This window comes from Delphinapterus leucas, chromosome 3 (assembly GCF_059928025.1).
Source record: "Delphinapterus leucas isolate spDelLeu-1000000601 "Yukka" chromosome 3, BTC_Dleu_Yukka2, whole genome shotgun sequence".
Taxonomy (NCBI): domain Eukaryota; kingdom Metazoa; phylum Chordata; class Mammalia; order Artiodactyla; family Monodontidae; genus Delphinapterus; species Delphinapterus leucas.
In genome coordinates this window covers 116,396,458-116,409,458 of record NC_143131.1, presented here as the reverse complement: position 1 = coordinate 116,409,458, position 13,001 = coordinate 116,396,458, and the positions used below count along the sequence as shown (strand labels likewise).

The window sequence follows — 13,001 nt, the reverse complement described above, 5'->3', positions numbered from 1 at the left end:
GAATAGTTCACTGTTCCTGGGTGTGTTAGAAATATTTTTTTTGAAGATGGAAAATAGTAGGTAAGTAATTGTGTTATGTAATAGGTGATTTGGGTTCAGCTCAACCTGGACACTGGAGAATGGGTCAGATGACTTATTGCCAGTACCCTGGTTTAAGGTGTTCTAGGAGAAATACGGAATGAGACTCTGATGTCACATTGACTTTTTAGATAGTGAAGAATGACGTACATAACCTATCTCCCCTTCTCCCCCAGATACAAGCTCACGGTATACACAGTTCTATCTGTCTGTCTGTCTGTCTCTCTCTATATATATTTTAAAAATTCACTTACTTGGAGTCCACAGTGGAAGGGATGTTACTGCTATTGTAATCAGGCTGTGATGGTAATATGGAGCTGAGGAAGTTGGCTGGGGACTGGTTATAAGTGGCTGTAACCCTTTGGCCTGGGTTGGAGCCAGCAAGCTGCTGAGGAGAACCAGGGAAAGCAGAGGAGGACATAATGATGTGAGAGCTCACTGTTGAGGAGGCAGAAAATCTTTGCTCTTTGCACTGGCGGGGCTGGATTATAATAGAAGACTGTTTGGTCTGGCTAGAGTAGCTGGAGGTTTCCGGTCCAGGAGGCTGCAGTCTGGAGCCACATGGGTTTTGGGATTGGATGAAGTGTTTTGGACGTTCGTAGTTAAACATGCTTAGCTGGTTTATGGAAGTTGAAGGCAACTTATAATGATTTGCTCCTGGAAGGGTGGGGTCCCGAATCTGGGGCTGCAAGCCTGGAATTATACAAGGTTGCAGTGAATCAGAAGCAACCTTGGTCTGCACCTCGTTGTTGAGATCCTGGGAATACTGTGCTCCTGGCTTTGATAGAGTGGCCTTCTCTTGAAGAATATTGTTCCTTCAAAAGAAGAAGATGATTCAGTTACAGTATTTGCATAAAAAACAGTACTGTTTAAGATCTTTAAGAGTGTTTGTGCTTTGTTTTTTTGCTTGTTTTTTTAAAGCTTATGTGCTTTCAAAGTCACTTCAAGGTGGAACTTTCCTGGCTTCTAGACTTCCCATTCCTTTATCTGTTGTCTTTGCACAAGTGACTTTCCCCTTGAGAATAAGAAAAAAGAATTCATTAGTGTTTGTTTGCCTCTGGGTGATTCTTAAAGCACACCCAGGGCCTTCAAGATGTAGGAAAAGTTTAAGTTTGCCAAATGGTTATTTATGAAAAGAAAACCTGTGATGTTGCTCAGTGTGATAATTTTATGGTTTCATGTTTAGCTTTTGCCCAGAGGCTACAGTTTCATTAACCACAGAGAGTTAATGATTTAAAATTATTAGCAGGTAAATATATAACATGTCAGCTTCTATTCAGTCTGAATTCTTCCCCTTGCTCATCAAAACTGATGAACAGCTCTTCTGATACTCCAGTTAATTCATGCCCTGGTGATCTGTGATGAATGATGTGGTGAATCAAGGGGAGCAATGTGCTTCTTTGGTAAAGAACATTACTGTCCGTATTTGCTCCTTCACCCTTTTACAGTTTCACAAAGTAGAGCAAACATCTGTTCTTCACTGTTGTCAACCTTGAGTGGATTTTGTTTTACCTTATAATTCACTGCTTCTTTTTCTCCCTTTGATTCCCAATTGACCATAGTACCAAACTAGATGATATTAAGGAGTGACTATATTCGTGTGTCTCTGTGTGTGTATATAATATATGTTACTGACAGTATTCCAGAGCCCTTTGTAATTTTTTGTTATTTTTAGATTGTATTATCTAGTTATTGGTCTCGATGGTCTCTTAGGTATTTAGTTTCACTTTAAATTATTTTTACATGTTTAATATGTATTTTAGACTAATTTTGAAATTGCTTTAGTTCCTATATTATTTTTCCTTTTGAAATGGCAAACAGGATGTACAGAAGGGAAGTAAGGCAACTGTGAAGCTAGCCTATAGTTTCCCAAGAAGAGAAGGGTGCCATTTTTCTTACTTAGCTCTGCATTGACACTCCTGACTTCCGACAGTGGTTCCCCATTTTTCCTTTGATAAATCATTTGTCACTATAATCAACCTTAAAGAATTATATTTGCTTCTTTTTTGTTTTAATTGGGGCATAATTGTTTTACAATGTTGTGTTAGTTTCTACTATATAGCGAAGTGAGAGAATTATATTTGCTTCTGATTTCTTCCATTAGTAAGGTAAATCTGGGCAGGACTGTATATAGTCTTTACACACAAAAACTAGCGCCATAAATTCTTGTAATACTGATTCTGTCTTTATTTAAAATATCAAGTAATTTAGTTCAAAATACATTTAGTTTCATATAATATAAATCAACTCTGAGGTAATGATAAATCAAACTTTTAACTAATAAAATTAACCAAATTGTTTGTCATCATTGAAGCATAGTCTTATAATTATTCAGTTTCCTATCTTGAAGAAAGTATCATTTTTAATGAAAAACTTCTAAAGCAAATAACTTGATCCTCAGGTTGTGCATGTAGTTTAGAGTTATATTAAAATTAGCAGTTTTAGGAAAGAACAAAAATGCAACTAAACAGCCAAGAGAAAGATTCTATTGAAAAAGGCACTTAAAAAGTCATACATTTCTTAATTTTGAGTTTATGAATACAAGCACATTCAACTAGAGTGCATTTTAGTAATTAACTATATTAGGCCTTTAAATTATTGGAGAAAAACATTCAGAAGGAGGCTTTAATTAGATACTCTAAAAAAAACGAAAAAAGACTCTATTTCAAGGCAAGTAGTTTTATAGTTATGGGTTTATTTTTTCCATTGCAGAATTGAATCCAGTGTTTGGTTTTAAATTCCTTTTTGGGCAGGCAAATCATTCAGATTAATTTCAAATACCAAGGAAGGAATAAACTGTTTAACAAATAGCCAGTAGATATTTTCCAGAAATATCCCTATTTTTCTTTACATATATTTTTAGAAGGTCAACTATCTTGAACATTTTGGTATCAGCCTACATAGTTAACAATTACTGTTATTTAAAAAAAATTCAATTAAAAATATGTTCTTTCAAAAGTTTCATTTTATTCATGTCTCAACAAAATTTTACACAGATGTTCACACAGGTAACTCTGAAAGGTTTTTCTTCATGTTTGTAGTAGTTACTGTTCAACAATTCAATTCTATAATGCCTTCTATTATATGACAGTGTCATTTTATTCCAAATAATGTTAAATAAATTTCAAAGATTTTATGAATAAAGTACTATTAAGTCTCCTATTTAGAAAAATCTTGACTTTCCCCCTCATGTCTAATATAGCACAGACTTGCACAAAAACCTGAGGATATTTTGAAGCTGTAGGACAGTACCACAATTACAGTTAGATCAAGTGTCCCTTTTCAAAGAAAAATGATGATTTAAAAATAATGACACACAACTATCTTTCCTTTTACCCTTTCTGTAATGCCTTCCAATTTCAGTGGAATGAACCAGTTACATTCTTTTCAAATCTTGTATAATGCCATTATGATCTTGTGGCTTTTGAACTTTTTATCTGAAGATCACCTTTTACATACTGTTCTGATTTGGACAAAAAACAAAAACAAAACCCCAAACTGAAGCAGGAATAAAGAAGGGACTTACCCGAGTTCCAGAGAGTGCCTGCTTGGTTTAACCTACTACTAAAGGGAACGAAGAGGCATCCCCTTCCCTCACAGACTAATCTAGTGGCTCTGTGCTTAGTATTATAGCACCACTGACTTTTATCAGCTGCCAAACAGTGACATCTGATGTGCTTGCCTGTCCATCTACCTATGCTGGCATGTCAAAGTAAGAGTCCACAGTCTAAACAATATCTCAGATGTCTTAGTGATATTTAAGGAGTGGGATTACATGAGCTTCTCTTGCAAGCCTCTTTATTTTAGATGTGAGCTTTGACTATGAGCTTTAGCAAGCTCATATAGGGGGAAGAGCAAAGAATTGGGAAATGGGAAAAAATATAAAGAAAACTTATTTTCTTTTTTGTGGTGGGGGCTTTGATCTTCCCTGTTGAAGAAAGGACTAAAAGGGAAGTAGTATTCTAAGACTGACATTCTAACTGCTAAGACTTCTCCAGAAATAAGACCAGTGATGGATGGGCTCCAAATTGATTTGTATTGGATAGTTGTTCATCTGAAGGCCTTTTTTTTTCTCTTGCCAAATGGGAGGGGGAATGGAGTGGGGTTCAAGCAGTTTGTTTCAAGAGAGGGAGTCTGTCTGGGCAAAGGCAGGAGAGCAGGATGATGGTGTTATGTCACTGGGAAGGTGGGGAAGTGGAAAAATGTGATTTGGTTTCTTTAGCAAGTTCTCTGAATCTGGATAGCATATGCCTCCTTGACTTTATACTTTCATTCTAAAAGCGTTTGAAACACTTCAGAAACTACCAAACGAGCAGTGTTTACAGTTGGGGCTCTGTATTGTTAGCTCTCTTTATTTCCCTTACTCCTTACAGTTACACAGCTTCCTTTCTCCTTTCATCAAGGAGACCATCTTAGCATTTAAGTTTCCATTTTTGTGCAGGGAAGTAAATAATTACAGAGGAAGAAACCTTCAAATCGACAAGAGGTGGTGAAGAGGGGTAGGTGGCATGAGGATCAGGCTAATCAGGTGGAATTATCCCTATTTAGTGGCTTTAACTTTGGTATGGTATTATTGCTTAAAGCATATCTGTTTATTCCCCTCCCTCATGCATACTCCAGTCTTGATGTCATTATCATGTACGTTAGGATCCAACAAATAGATGTTTGAGCACATGTGAGCTGTTTAAAATTCTTCACAGCTGACCATGTAGGTGTACCTTCCTTTGGTGTTCAGAGAAAGTTTGAAAACTGCCACCTGGGCACACAGCCGTTACTTAGTAGAAAAAGCCTACTAGACTTGTTGAGTGGGCATTCACTTACAAAGTCTTATTTCAGGAATCACCCAAAATATTTCTCCACATCTGCTCACTGATATTTCAGATTCCATTAATAGGGACAAAGCCTTTCAATCTAAATTAGAGAGACCTAAAATGTAAGTGCAAGTGACAATAAAAATAACAAGAATAACTGATACATATAGCGTTTACTTTGAGTATGGCCCTATTCTGAGCACTTTAAATGTGGTGTATGTGACTGATACTTAGTTCTTCCCAAGAACAGGGTTTGATTGAGATACACCCTACCAGCCAAGTAGGGAAGATGCTCAGGACAAACTGAAATCCCCAATTTTGCCTAGGCCAGATTCTAAATGTTCCATAGTTGAGGAAGAATTTTAGTTTTATTTACTCTTTATCCTTTAAGCTTTGCCTCTTCTTTTCCCTAGACTTTTGTAAGGTACAACGTTTGTTACAGTGCGGTAGCCCCATGGTACATCTAGGCTAAGGTTCTTGCTACAATTAGGGGATCAAGGGATAGTTTAGGAAAAGTAAGTAAGATCACTTGTAACACCATTCTCAAAAGTTAAGGGTCTGTATTCAGTAATTTACCATGAATCTGTTTTTCTACTTTTTAATATTTGGTTTGCTTTTTTGAGTGGTGTTTTATGTTTTCTCACAAATATGGCTATTTGAATAGTTTAGTTGCTTATTTGAGAAAAATCATCCTAAAACTGAACGAAATATTAAGATGTCAGGTGGGTGGACCATATTCCAGCCTGCCCCCCAGAGACATACTTTTTTTTTTTTTTTTTGCGGTACACGGGCCTCTCACTGTTGTGGCCTCTCCCATTGCGGAGCACAAGCTCCGGACGCGCAGGCTCCGGACGCGCAGGCTCAGCGGCCATGGCTCACGGGCCCAGCCGCTCTGCGGCCATGGCTCACGGGCCTAGCTGCTCTGCGGCATGTGGGATCTTCCCAGACCGGGGCATGAAACCGTGTCCCCTGCATCGGCAGGCGGACTCTCAAACACTGCGCCACCAGGGAAGCCCCAGAGACAGCCTTTTCCATTTCTATCTCTAAATTATCAGTAAGGGCCTCTGGTAAATCATTCTAATGCCTCACAAGATGTAGGTAACTCCCTACTATCTCACATGTTTCCTATTGAAATGTTTCTTGCTGCATGTCCAGGGAGTTCCTTCTTGTCTCATCATCAGTGGAAGGGTAGCTGTTTAACTGTCACTCATTCATCCTATGTTGTTTTTTAAAATGTGAAGTATATATGCGATTGTAAAAATGGTGCTGTGAGCTGCTTCTAAAATCAGAGGTCAGATGTGTGTGATGAGGCTAATTTCTGCTGTCTCAACTGAGAAGGAAAATGTCATATTGAAGATGAAAGGACTAAAAAATGAAGAATGTTTTATTCATTTTCAGGTTATGCATTAATCACTATGATTACTGAAGTTCTGCATAGACCTATAGCAAAAGGGAGTCCCATTGTAGTAGTTGACTCAATCTTATGCTTCTCAAGCAAGAAATAATAATGGACACTGGGTTTGGAGTCAAACAGTAAAAATCATAACATTAATTTGGTTGATCTTCTACAGCTTTCTAGACACATTAACCTTTTTATTATCCATTTTGGAGACCTGAGTGTGAGTGCCCACTCTACTACGTACTTGCTGTGTAACCTTAGACAAGTTGCTTCAACTCTCTGAGCTTTAATAATTAACTGAAAAAACAAAGATAGTATCAGTTTTACTAACCTAAATCAGGGTTGCTGAGAGACGCAAATGAAACAGGAAATCATACAGTGGACTATTATGTGGTATAATGTATCTCCTCAACTAGGTTAAGTTTTTTTTCTGAGGGAGGGATTCTTTATTGCTTATATATCTTGTCTAGGACAATTTAGCTCATGGTAGACATTCAGTAAAAAACTTGTTAACATTCATGGAACTTTTGCCCGATAAGTGTCCCCACAAATGGTTTTATTAATGAAAAAGATAGTAGTCTCATATGAAAGATATTATATTATAAATTCAAGGCCTTTTTAAGTCCTAAAGGCTCACTGATAAACACAGGTACTCATGGAGAAAAATTTTGGATATGAGTATTGGCTATTTTCCCAAGGTACAGAAACTGACAAAACACATACAATGTGCTTAATAGATGTTTGTTCAATAAATTGCAGTCTTATTTATTTTTCCACACACCCATGCTTCCTTGATCCCATGAGGAATCTTTTTAGGGGTGGCTACTGCCCAGGTGACTAGTGATCCTATAAGCTAAAGGGATTCCAGGAGACCGACTGAGAAATCACAGTCATAGGCTGTTATTGGAGATAACACTGATCTCGATAAAAGAACAATGCAGTGAAGTAATAGCCACTATTTATTGAATTTCTACTATTTACTTCATGCACTGTTCCAGGTCTGTTAGTCTTCAATAACTTAAAAAAAGAGAAATGTTTATTTATTTGTTTGTTTATTTGGCAGCGCTGGGTCTTAGTTGCGGCACGCGGGATCTTTTACTTGCGGCATGCGGGAATCTTTTAGTTGTGGCATGTGGAATCTTTAGTTGTGGCATGCGAACTCTTAGTTGCAGCATGTGGGATCTAGTTCCCTGACCAGGGATTGAACCTGGGCCCCCTGCATTGGGAATGCAGAGTCTTAGCCAATAGACCACCAGGGAAGTCCCTCCAATGACTTGGAGTCTCCAAGTATCAATTTTTAGGTTTTTTAAAAATCAGTATTTTCGTTTGATGTTTGTCTTTGGGGGCTGGGAATGGTGGTGGATTATGTTGTTTTTAAACCTAGCCTGGTTGGCAAATTCGCTTACTGAATTATCTTCCCATTTACAATTTGTCCTCTAAATGGAAGGACAATTGTGTCTGTATTCTAAGACTAACCGTGAAGAAACCTGTATCACAAAATGTTTTACCAATTTGTATTGAGATAGGACATAGAATTCTGTTTTGGGAAAAGATCCCATTCTTCAGAACCTTTTGCCATTTCAACATTGTTGGTGTTTTGTTTTTTTTTTACTATGTTTCTGTACCAAACCCTTAAACCCTTGGATCTAAGCACATGACTTACTATTTTGGCCCTGGTGAAATGCATGATGGAGGGCAAGGGAGAAATGACACAGGTAAAGTGAGTCATCTCAGAATGCAAGCTCACTGAGGGCAGGAGCTTTGTCATGTTCACTGTTCTATATATAGAGCCAAGAACATTTGTTGAATGAGTGAATGTTAGGTCTGTCTGCCCTTACCATTGTGGTTGTAGCTCAGAGGAATTTTCATTGATGGTACAGAAATCCTCCTTTGGAACCTGGATCTCATGTTCATGGTGACTGGCTGTTTCAGGAATAGTTGGCATAAGGCTTATTGGAGTATTGTCTGGATTTTTGCCCTTTGTGTAGCTCTCATTGCTCCAGGGAAAGGAGGCCAGTTTTGGAGAAAATGTCCTCATGAGTGACTTTGGAGAACTCTCTGATTTCTCTACTTCTTTTCCTTCTGAAAAATATAATTAGTCACCAGTTCAGATAGAAACAGAATCTTCCTCTTGGCTCAGGGCTGAATTTGAGCAGGGTGATCCTGAGGAGTTACCTGGAGAAACAAAGAGTCTTGCTGTGGAGACTACAGCCCCAGCCTCATTTTCTGCAATGCACTTGAATTCCCCAGAATCTTCAGGAAATGCTTCTGCGATAATTAAGGTGCACACTTCCTCTGGAAAGGGGAGAGAGTCAACTTGACCAGAGTATTTGGATCCCTCAAGTTAACAAACAGTGTGGGAGGATGTCAAGGAGAGTACGTACTAGGAATAAATACTGTATTCCTAAGATTTAAAAAAATCCATCTGATTAGTTTTTTTGTCTTTGAGTGGGCTCATGAAGATAAATCTTAAAAATACAACCTAAAATAATCCCATCCTGGTCCCTAACACCTACTTCTTAGACACATCTGTTTTCTCTACTAGACTGTGAGTTTCTTAAAAGCAGGGATTATACTTTATCTCTTGAATTCTAGATTTCTGTAGCTTTAGTGCTTAGCATAAAGGTCCTATAGAAAGATTTCCTGAACTGACCTAAAAATTATTATTGCCATGGTAGTTAGACAGTGATGGCCACTGTGTGATGGGCACCACACATACTTCTTGGACAGTCAACAATTTGGATGTATGATGTCAGGACACCTCCTTACTGCCTCTGTATGTTGCTCATGAGGCACAAATAATATCCCAAATGGAATTAGAGGAAGAATCTGTGCCCTGTGAGGGCAGGGACTCCTCAGTGTGAAGAACAGAACAGGACATAGCCTGTGTCTAGTAAATACATGTTGAATGAATGAATAAACGAATAAATACACTGATAGATCCCAGTTATCTTGCTTCTTCTGTTGTATCAGTTCAAGAGTTGGCATAGGGTAGCCTCAAAACTGCTCCTGAAGGCAAAAGTGGCTTAGGAGCCAAAGTCTTCTGATGCTAAATTTGGTTTAATTATTTATTATCAAGATGTTGAAAAATTGTGCTTACCAGGAATGGATGATAAACAAGCTTCTGAAAGATAAAACAAAAGAATAGAGAGAGAATTTAAATGATGACAATTTAGTTGGGAGAAGGAGCCATGTGTGAAATAACTTGAAGCAAATACAACGTTGACTGAAATCTTGAGTCACAGGCTGTAAATTCTCTAGAAACTCAGAAAAGGTACATAATGGAATGAATACTTGGCAAGGTGCTAGAAAAAAAAAATGTATTTTAGCCATGTTCTACCACTAGATTGCTCTGTGATTTTTTGAAAATTACTTTACTTCTCTGGGCTTTAGTTCTTCATTTCTAATAGGAAGTAAGACCAGATATATCTCTTCTCTGAATGTGAGCTGTTGCTGAAACACTAATCCTGAGGTGGCCTTTTTCTCCTGAGAAAATCCTTTTCTTTTTTACTCCTTCTAATTAAAATAAAGTTGAATATTACATCATAAAAATACTGTAGTACTACTGTAGAAAACTACACAAAAGGTTAATAGTTTTCTCTGGGTGGTAAGAATGTAACTTTAAATTTCTTGTACTTTTTTTTTGTGTGTGTGTGGTACACGGGCCTTTCACTGTTGTGGCCTCTCCTGTTGCGGAGCACAGGCTCCGGACGCGCAGGCTCAGCGGCCATGGCTCACGGGCCTAGCCGCTCTGCGGCATGTGGGATCTTCCCGGACTGGGGCACGAACCCGTGTCCCCTGTATCGGCAGGCGGACTCTCAACCACTGCGCCACCAGGGAAGCCCTTCTTGTACATTTTATATTTTTCTAGATTTATTATAATAAATATGTATTACTTTAGGTTCAGAAAATGCAATAAATGTTATTTTTAAGAGAAATACCATGTTGTGTAATAGAGGTGTTTCTTCCTAAATGTGATGTACAAATGTTCACTTGTTTTGAATTAATATTTAAGTGAGTATAGTTTCTTCACTTGATGCAAGAAATACCTTGGCTTGAACCTTGGCTGCAGCATTTACTAGCTTTGTGACCTTCAGCAAGGTGTTTAATATTTCTTATTTCAGTTTTCTTGCTTATAAAATGCAGATAACGCATACCTCAAAATATTGACGTGAGGATTAAATGAGAAATTGTTTATAAAGTATAAACTCAGTGTTTAGCATGGGGTAGATCGTCATACTTGTTACCCTTCCCTAAATTAATTATTTGGTAGGAAACTTACACAATAAAGTATTTAGAAAGTTATGCACCAGTTTTCATTTGTTTTGCTCTTTAAAAAATATGTTTATTCTCACATTTTTTTCTTGTTTGTATACTAAGAACTGTTTAGGAAGATAAGGTTAATCTCTGAAAACAAACTAGTCTTTTTTACAGCTATTAAAACTATTGTTTAATCAGAACAAAACAGTTGTTTTGTTTTCTTTTTTGGCTGTTTATGTTGAGGAATCATTTGGATTTGAAGTAATTGTTTAGCAGTAGCAATATTTGAGCCTGTAACGAATCAGCTATTAAACATTAAAACATGAATTATATTTCAAGGTTAATCAGAATGAAAAGTAAATTGAGAAGCTTATCACTGTACTTTTTCTCAGAATTCGGAAGTCATCTGAGTCTGCTATCTGCTCTTTCTCTCTGTACCAGTGAACTTGAACTGTGGCTGTGGCCTGGACTCGGCATTCAAACACGACACACTGACCTCTGGTTGTAGAGATGTCTTGAAGATGCTGAAGAATAAACACAGAATTCACAGAATCGACGAAACTGTTTCACCATATACAATGATTTGGGGTGCCAATTGCAGTAAGTGTGCATGCTGTTCATCATAATTATTGACTACTGACTGTACCTTAATCAAAATAAGGAGCTTGCTGGGCATCTTTTGTGCTTTATAGTGTGCTTTACAGTCAGGTATAAGTTTTTATCTCAGTTTCATGGAGTTTAATGAGAAAGTTGGCTCTTTACTTACCCAAGAGCCATTTTTCAAGATAGGAAACCAATTACTTGAAAAGTCTTCACTTTGTTGTGTTATTTTATTGAGTACCTGTGAAGTCACAGATTTAATCTTTATTACTGGTCAAGCAGCATGGGCAGTATTGTAATTTGTTAAGGATTCTGAATCATGACTTTGAGGAATTGGGCCAAAATCACAACTTTGCCACTAGCTGGTTGAAGCTCATCATAGGAACTTGGAAGACTCTTAACCTTTGTAGAACTCATGTTCTTTGTTTGTGAAATAGGGCTAGTAAAATGCTCAGCCAACTTGAGGTTTTGAGGCTCATTTCAGAGAAATAATCTGAAAACTTTCTTTAAAGAATGAAGAGTTATATATATATAAGAAGTGTTTATTAACAAGCTAGTATAGTCTCATAATGCATATGAACGAGTGGCATTTGTTGTAAATTTACCCCTTAAATTTAAATCCTAATCTCTCTCCTCTCCTATTCTTAGCTCCAGGGTCCTCTAGAATCTAGAATTACATTTCAGATTATAACTTGGCCCTCAGACCAGAGAGAGAGAGGATCAGAGGCCCTTCTATCAGGTGAGACCTAGTTAAGACATAATGACCACCAACCGCACCCTTGAGCCTGATGCCCAGGGCTGCATATTACAGGGAAGGAATGCAGCAGGAGACTTGTGGAAATAATAGATGCTTGTGCCTGGTGGCATCTGCTGAAAGTGGGCTTCCAGAATTGATAGTAGTGCTCCTTACTCTTAATGACATTGTTTTCTGTGTCTCCCATCCTGTATCTGGTTAAGTCCCTGCCATGCTTCTCATACCTTGGGCCAGCAATGGCAATAGTTTCAGTTCTGTTAGGTTTGGAACAGAGAGCCCAGAGAAGATATCAATCTTAGCTTGGTTTGACCTAACTGACTGAATCCTGCTGTTTCCAGTGAGTGATAGAGGAGGCTTCTCAATCCTGATCTCTGACTGTGACCGAAGCAGGAAGTAGATATGGCTTTGCTTGTTGACTATTTCAGAAGGGCATCTTATGGCCAGTTAAGAGAATCTGATGAATCTTGAGGTCAGGCAGAGCATTGTCTGCTTGGAAAGGATAGTCTAAGCATTTCCTTCCAGAGCTGGAGGACTGACACAGAGCAAAAATCTAAAGAGCGTAGGATAAACCATGAGTTGCTCTGTGACACTGAACAATAATTTTATGCTTTCTGGGACTCAGTTTTCTCATATATAAAATAATCATAATCTCTGAGGTCCTTTTCTAGTTTTCTTTCCTTCTTCTTTCACCTTTGATAATCCCCACAATTTATCTATAAAATCCAAACTGCGTCGTGCAGTGTGGATAGGTTACCTTGGTAAACACAGGGGCTACTACACAAGTGGATCCCGACAGGCTGCTGCAGGGACTCTGCATCTGGTTTAAGAAATAGAAGAGACACTATCATCCATATTGTCAAGGCCCCAAAACCTATGTGCATGGTGGGCATGGACTAACTGGATCATTTTTAGCTGTTACCGACCACACCCTAAGTTTACTTTCTGAAAAGGATGATGCTCCTAATTTAAATGTCAGTTTGGATGTCTGCTCCAATGCCACCGTTTTTTCTCTCTCCTCCAGCATTCCATTAGCTGAGATGGTGAAATACAACACTGGGAGATTACATTTGAGAAATGAGTATTTAGAGACTGTGTATTA

At 38.0% G+C, this 13,001-nt stretch overlaps 1 protein-coding gene across 1 annotated transcript in view; it reads right to left on the bottom strand.

Moving 5' to 3' along the window:
- Positions 1-13,001, bottom strand: part of MYOT (myotilin) — a 35,895-nt gene that overhangs the window by 12,801 nt on the left and 10,093 nt on the right. The window contains exons 3-8 of the mRNA XM_089908574.1: positions 12,657-12,719; positions 10,931-11,072; positions 9,389-9,412; positions 8,464-8,583; positions 8,127-8,370; positions 333-893 (exon numbers count right to left, since the gene is read on the bottom strand). Coding sequence (XP_089764700.1) covers positions 333-893; positions 8,127-8,370; positions 8,464-8,583; positions 9,389-9,412; positions 10,931-11,072; positions 12,657-12,719 — 1,154 coding nt within the window. The remainder of the gene's footprint in view (positions 1-332; positions 894-8,126; positions 8,371-8,463; positions 8,584-9,388; positions 9,413-10,930; positions 11,073-12,656; positions 12,720-13,001) is intronic.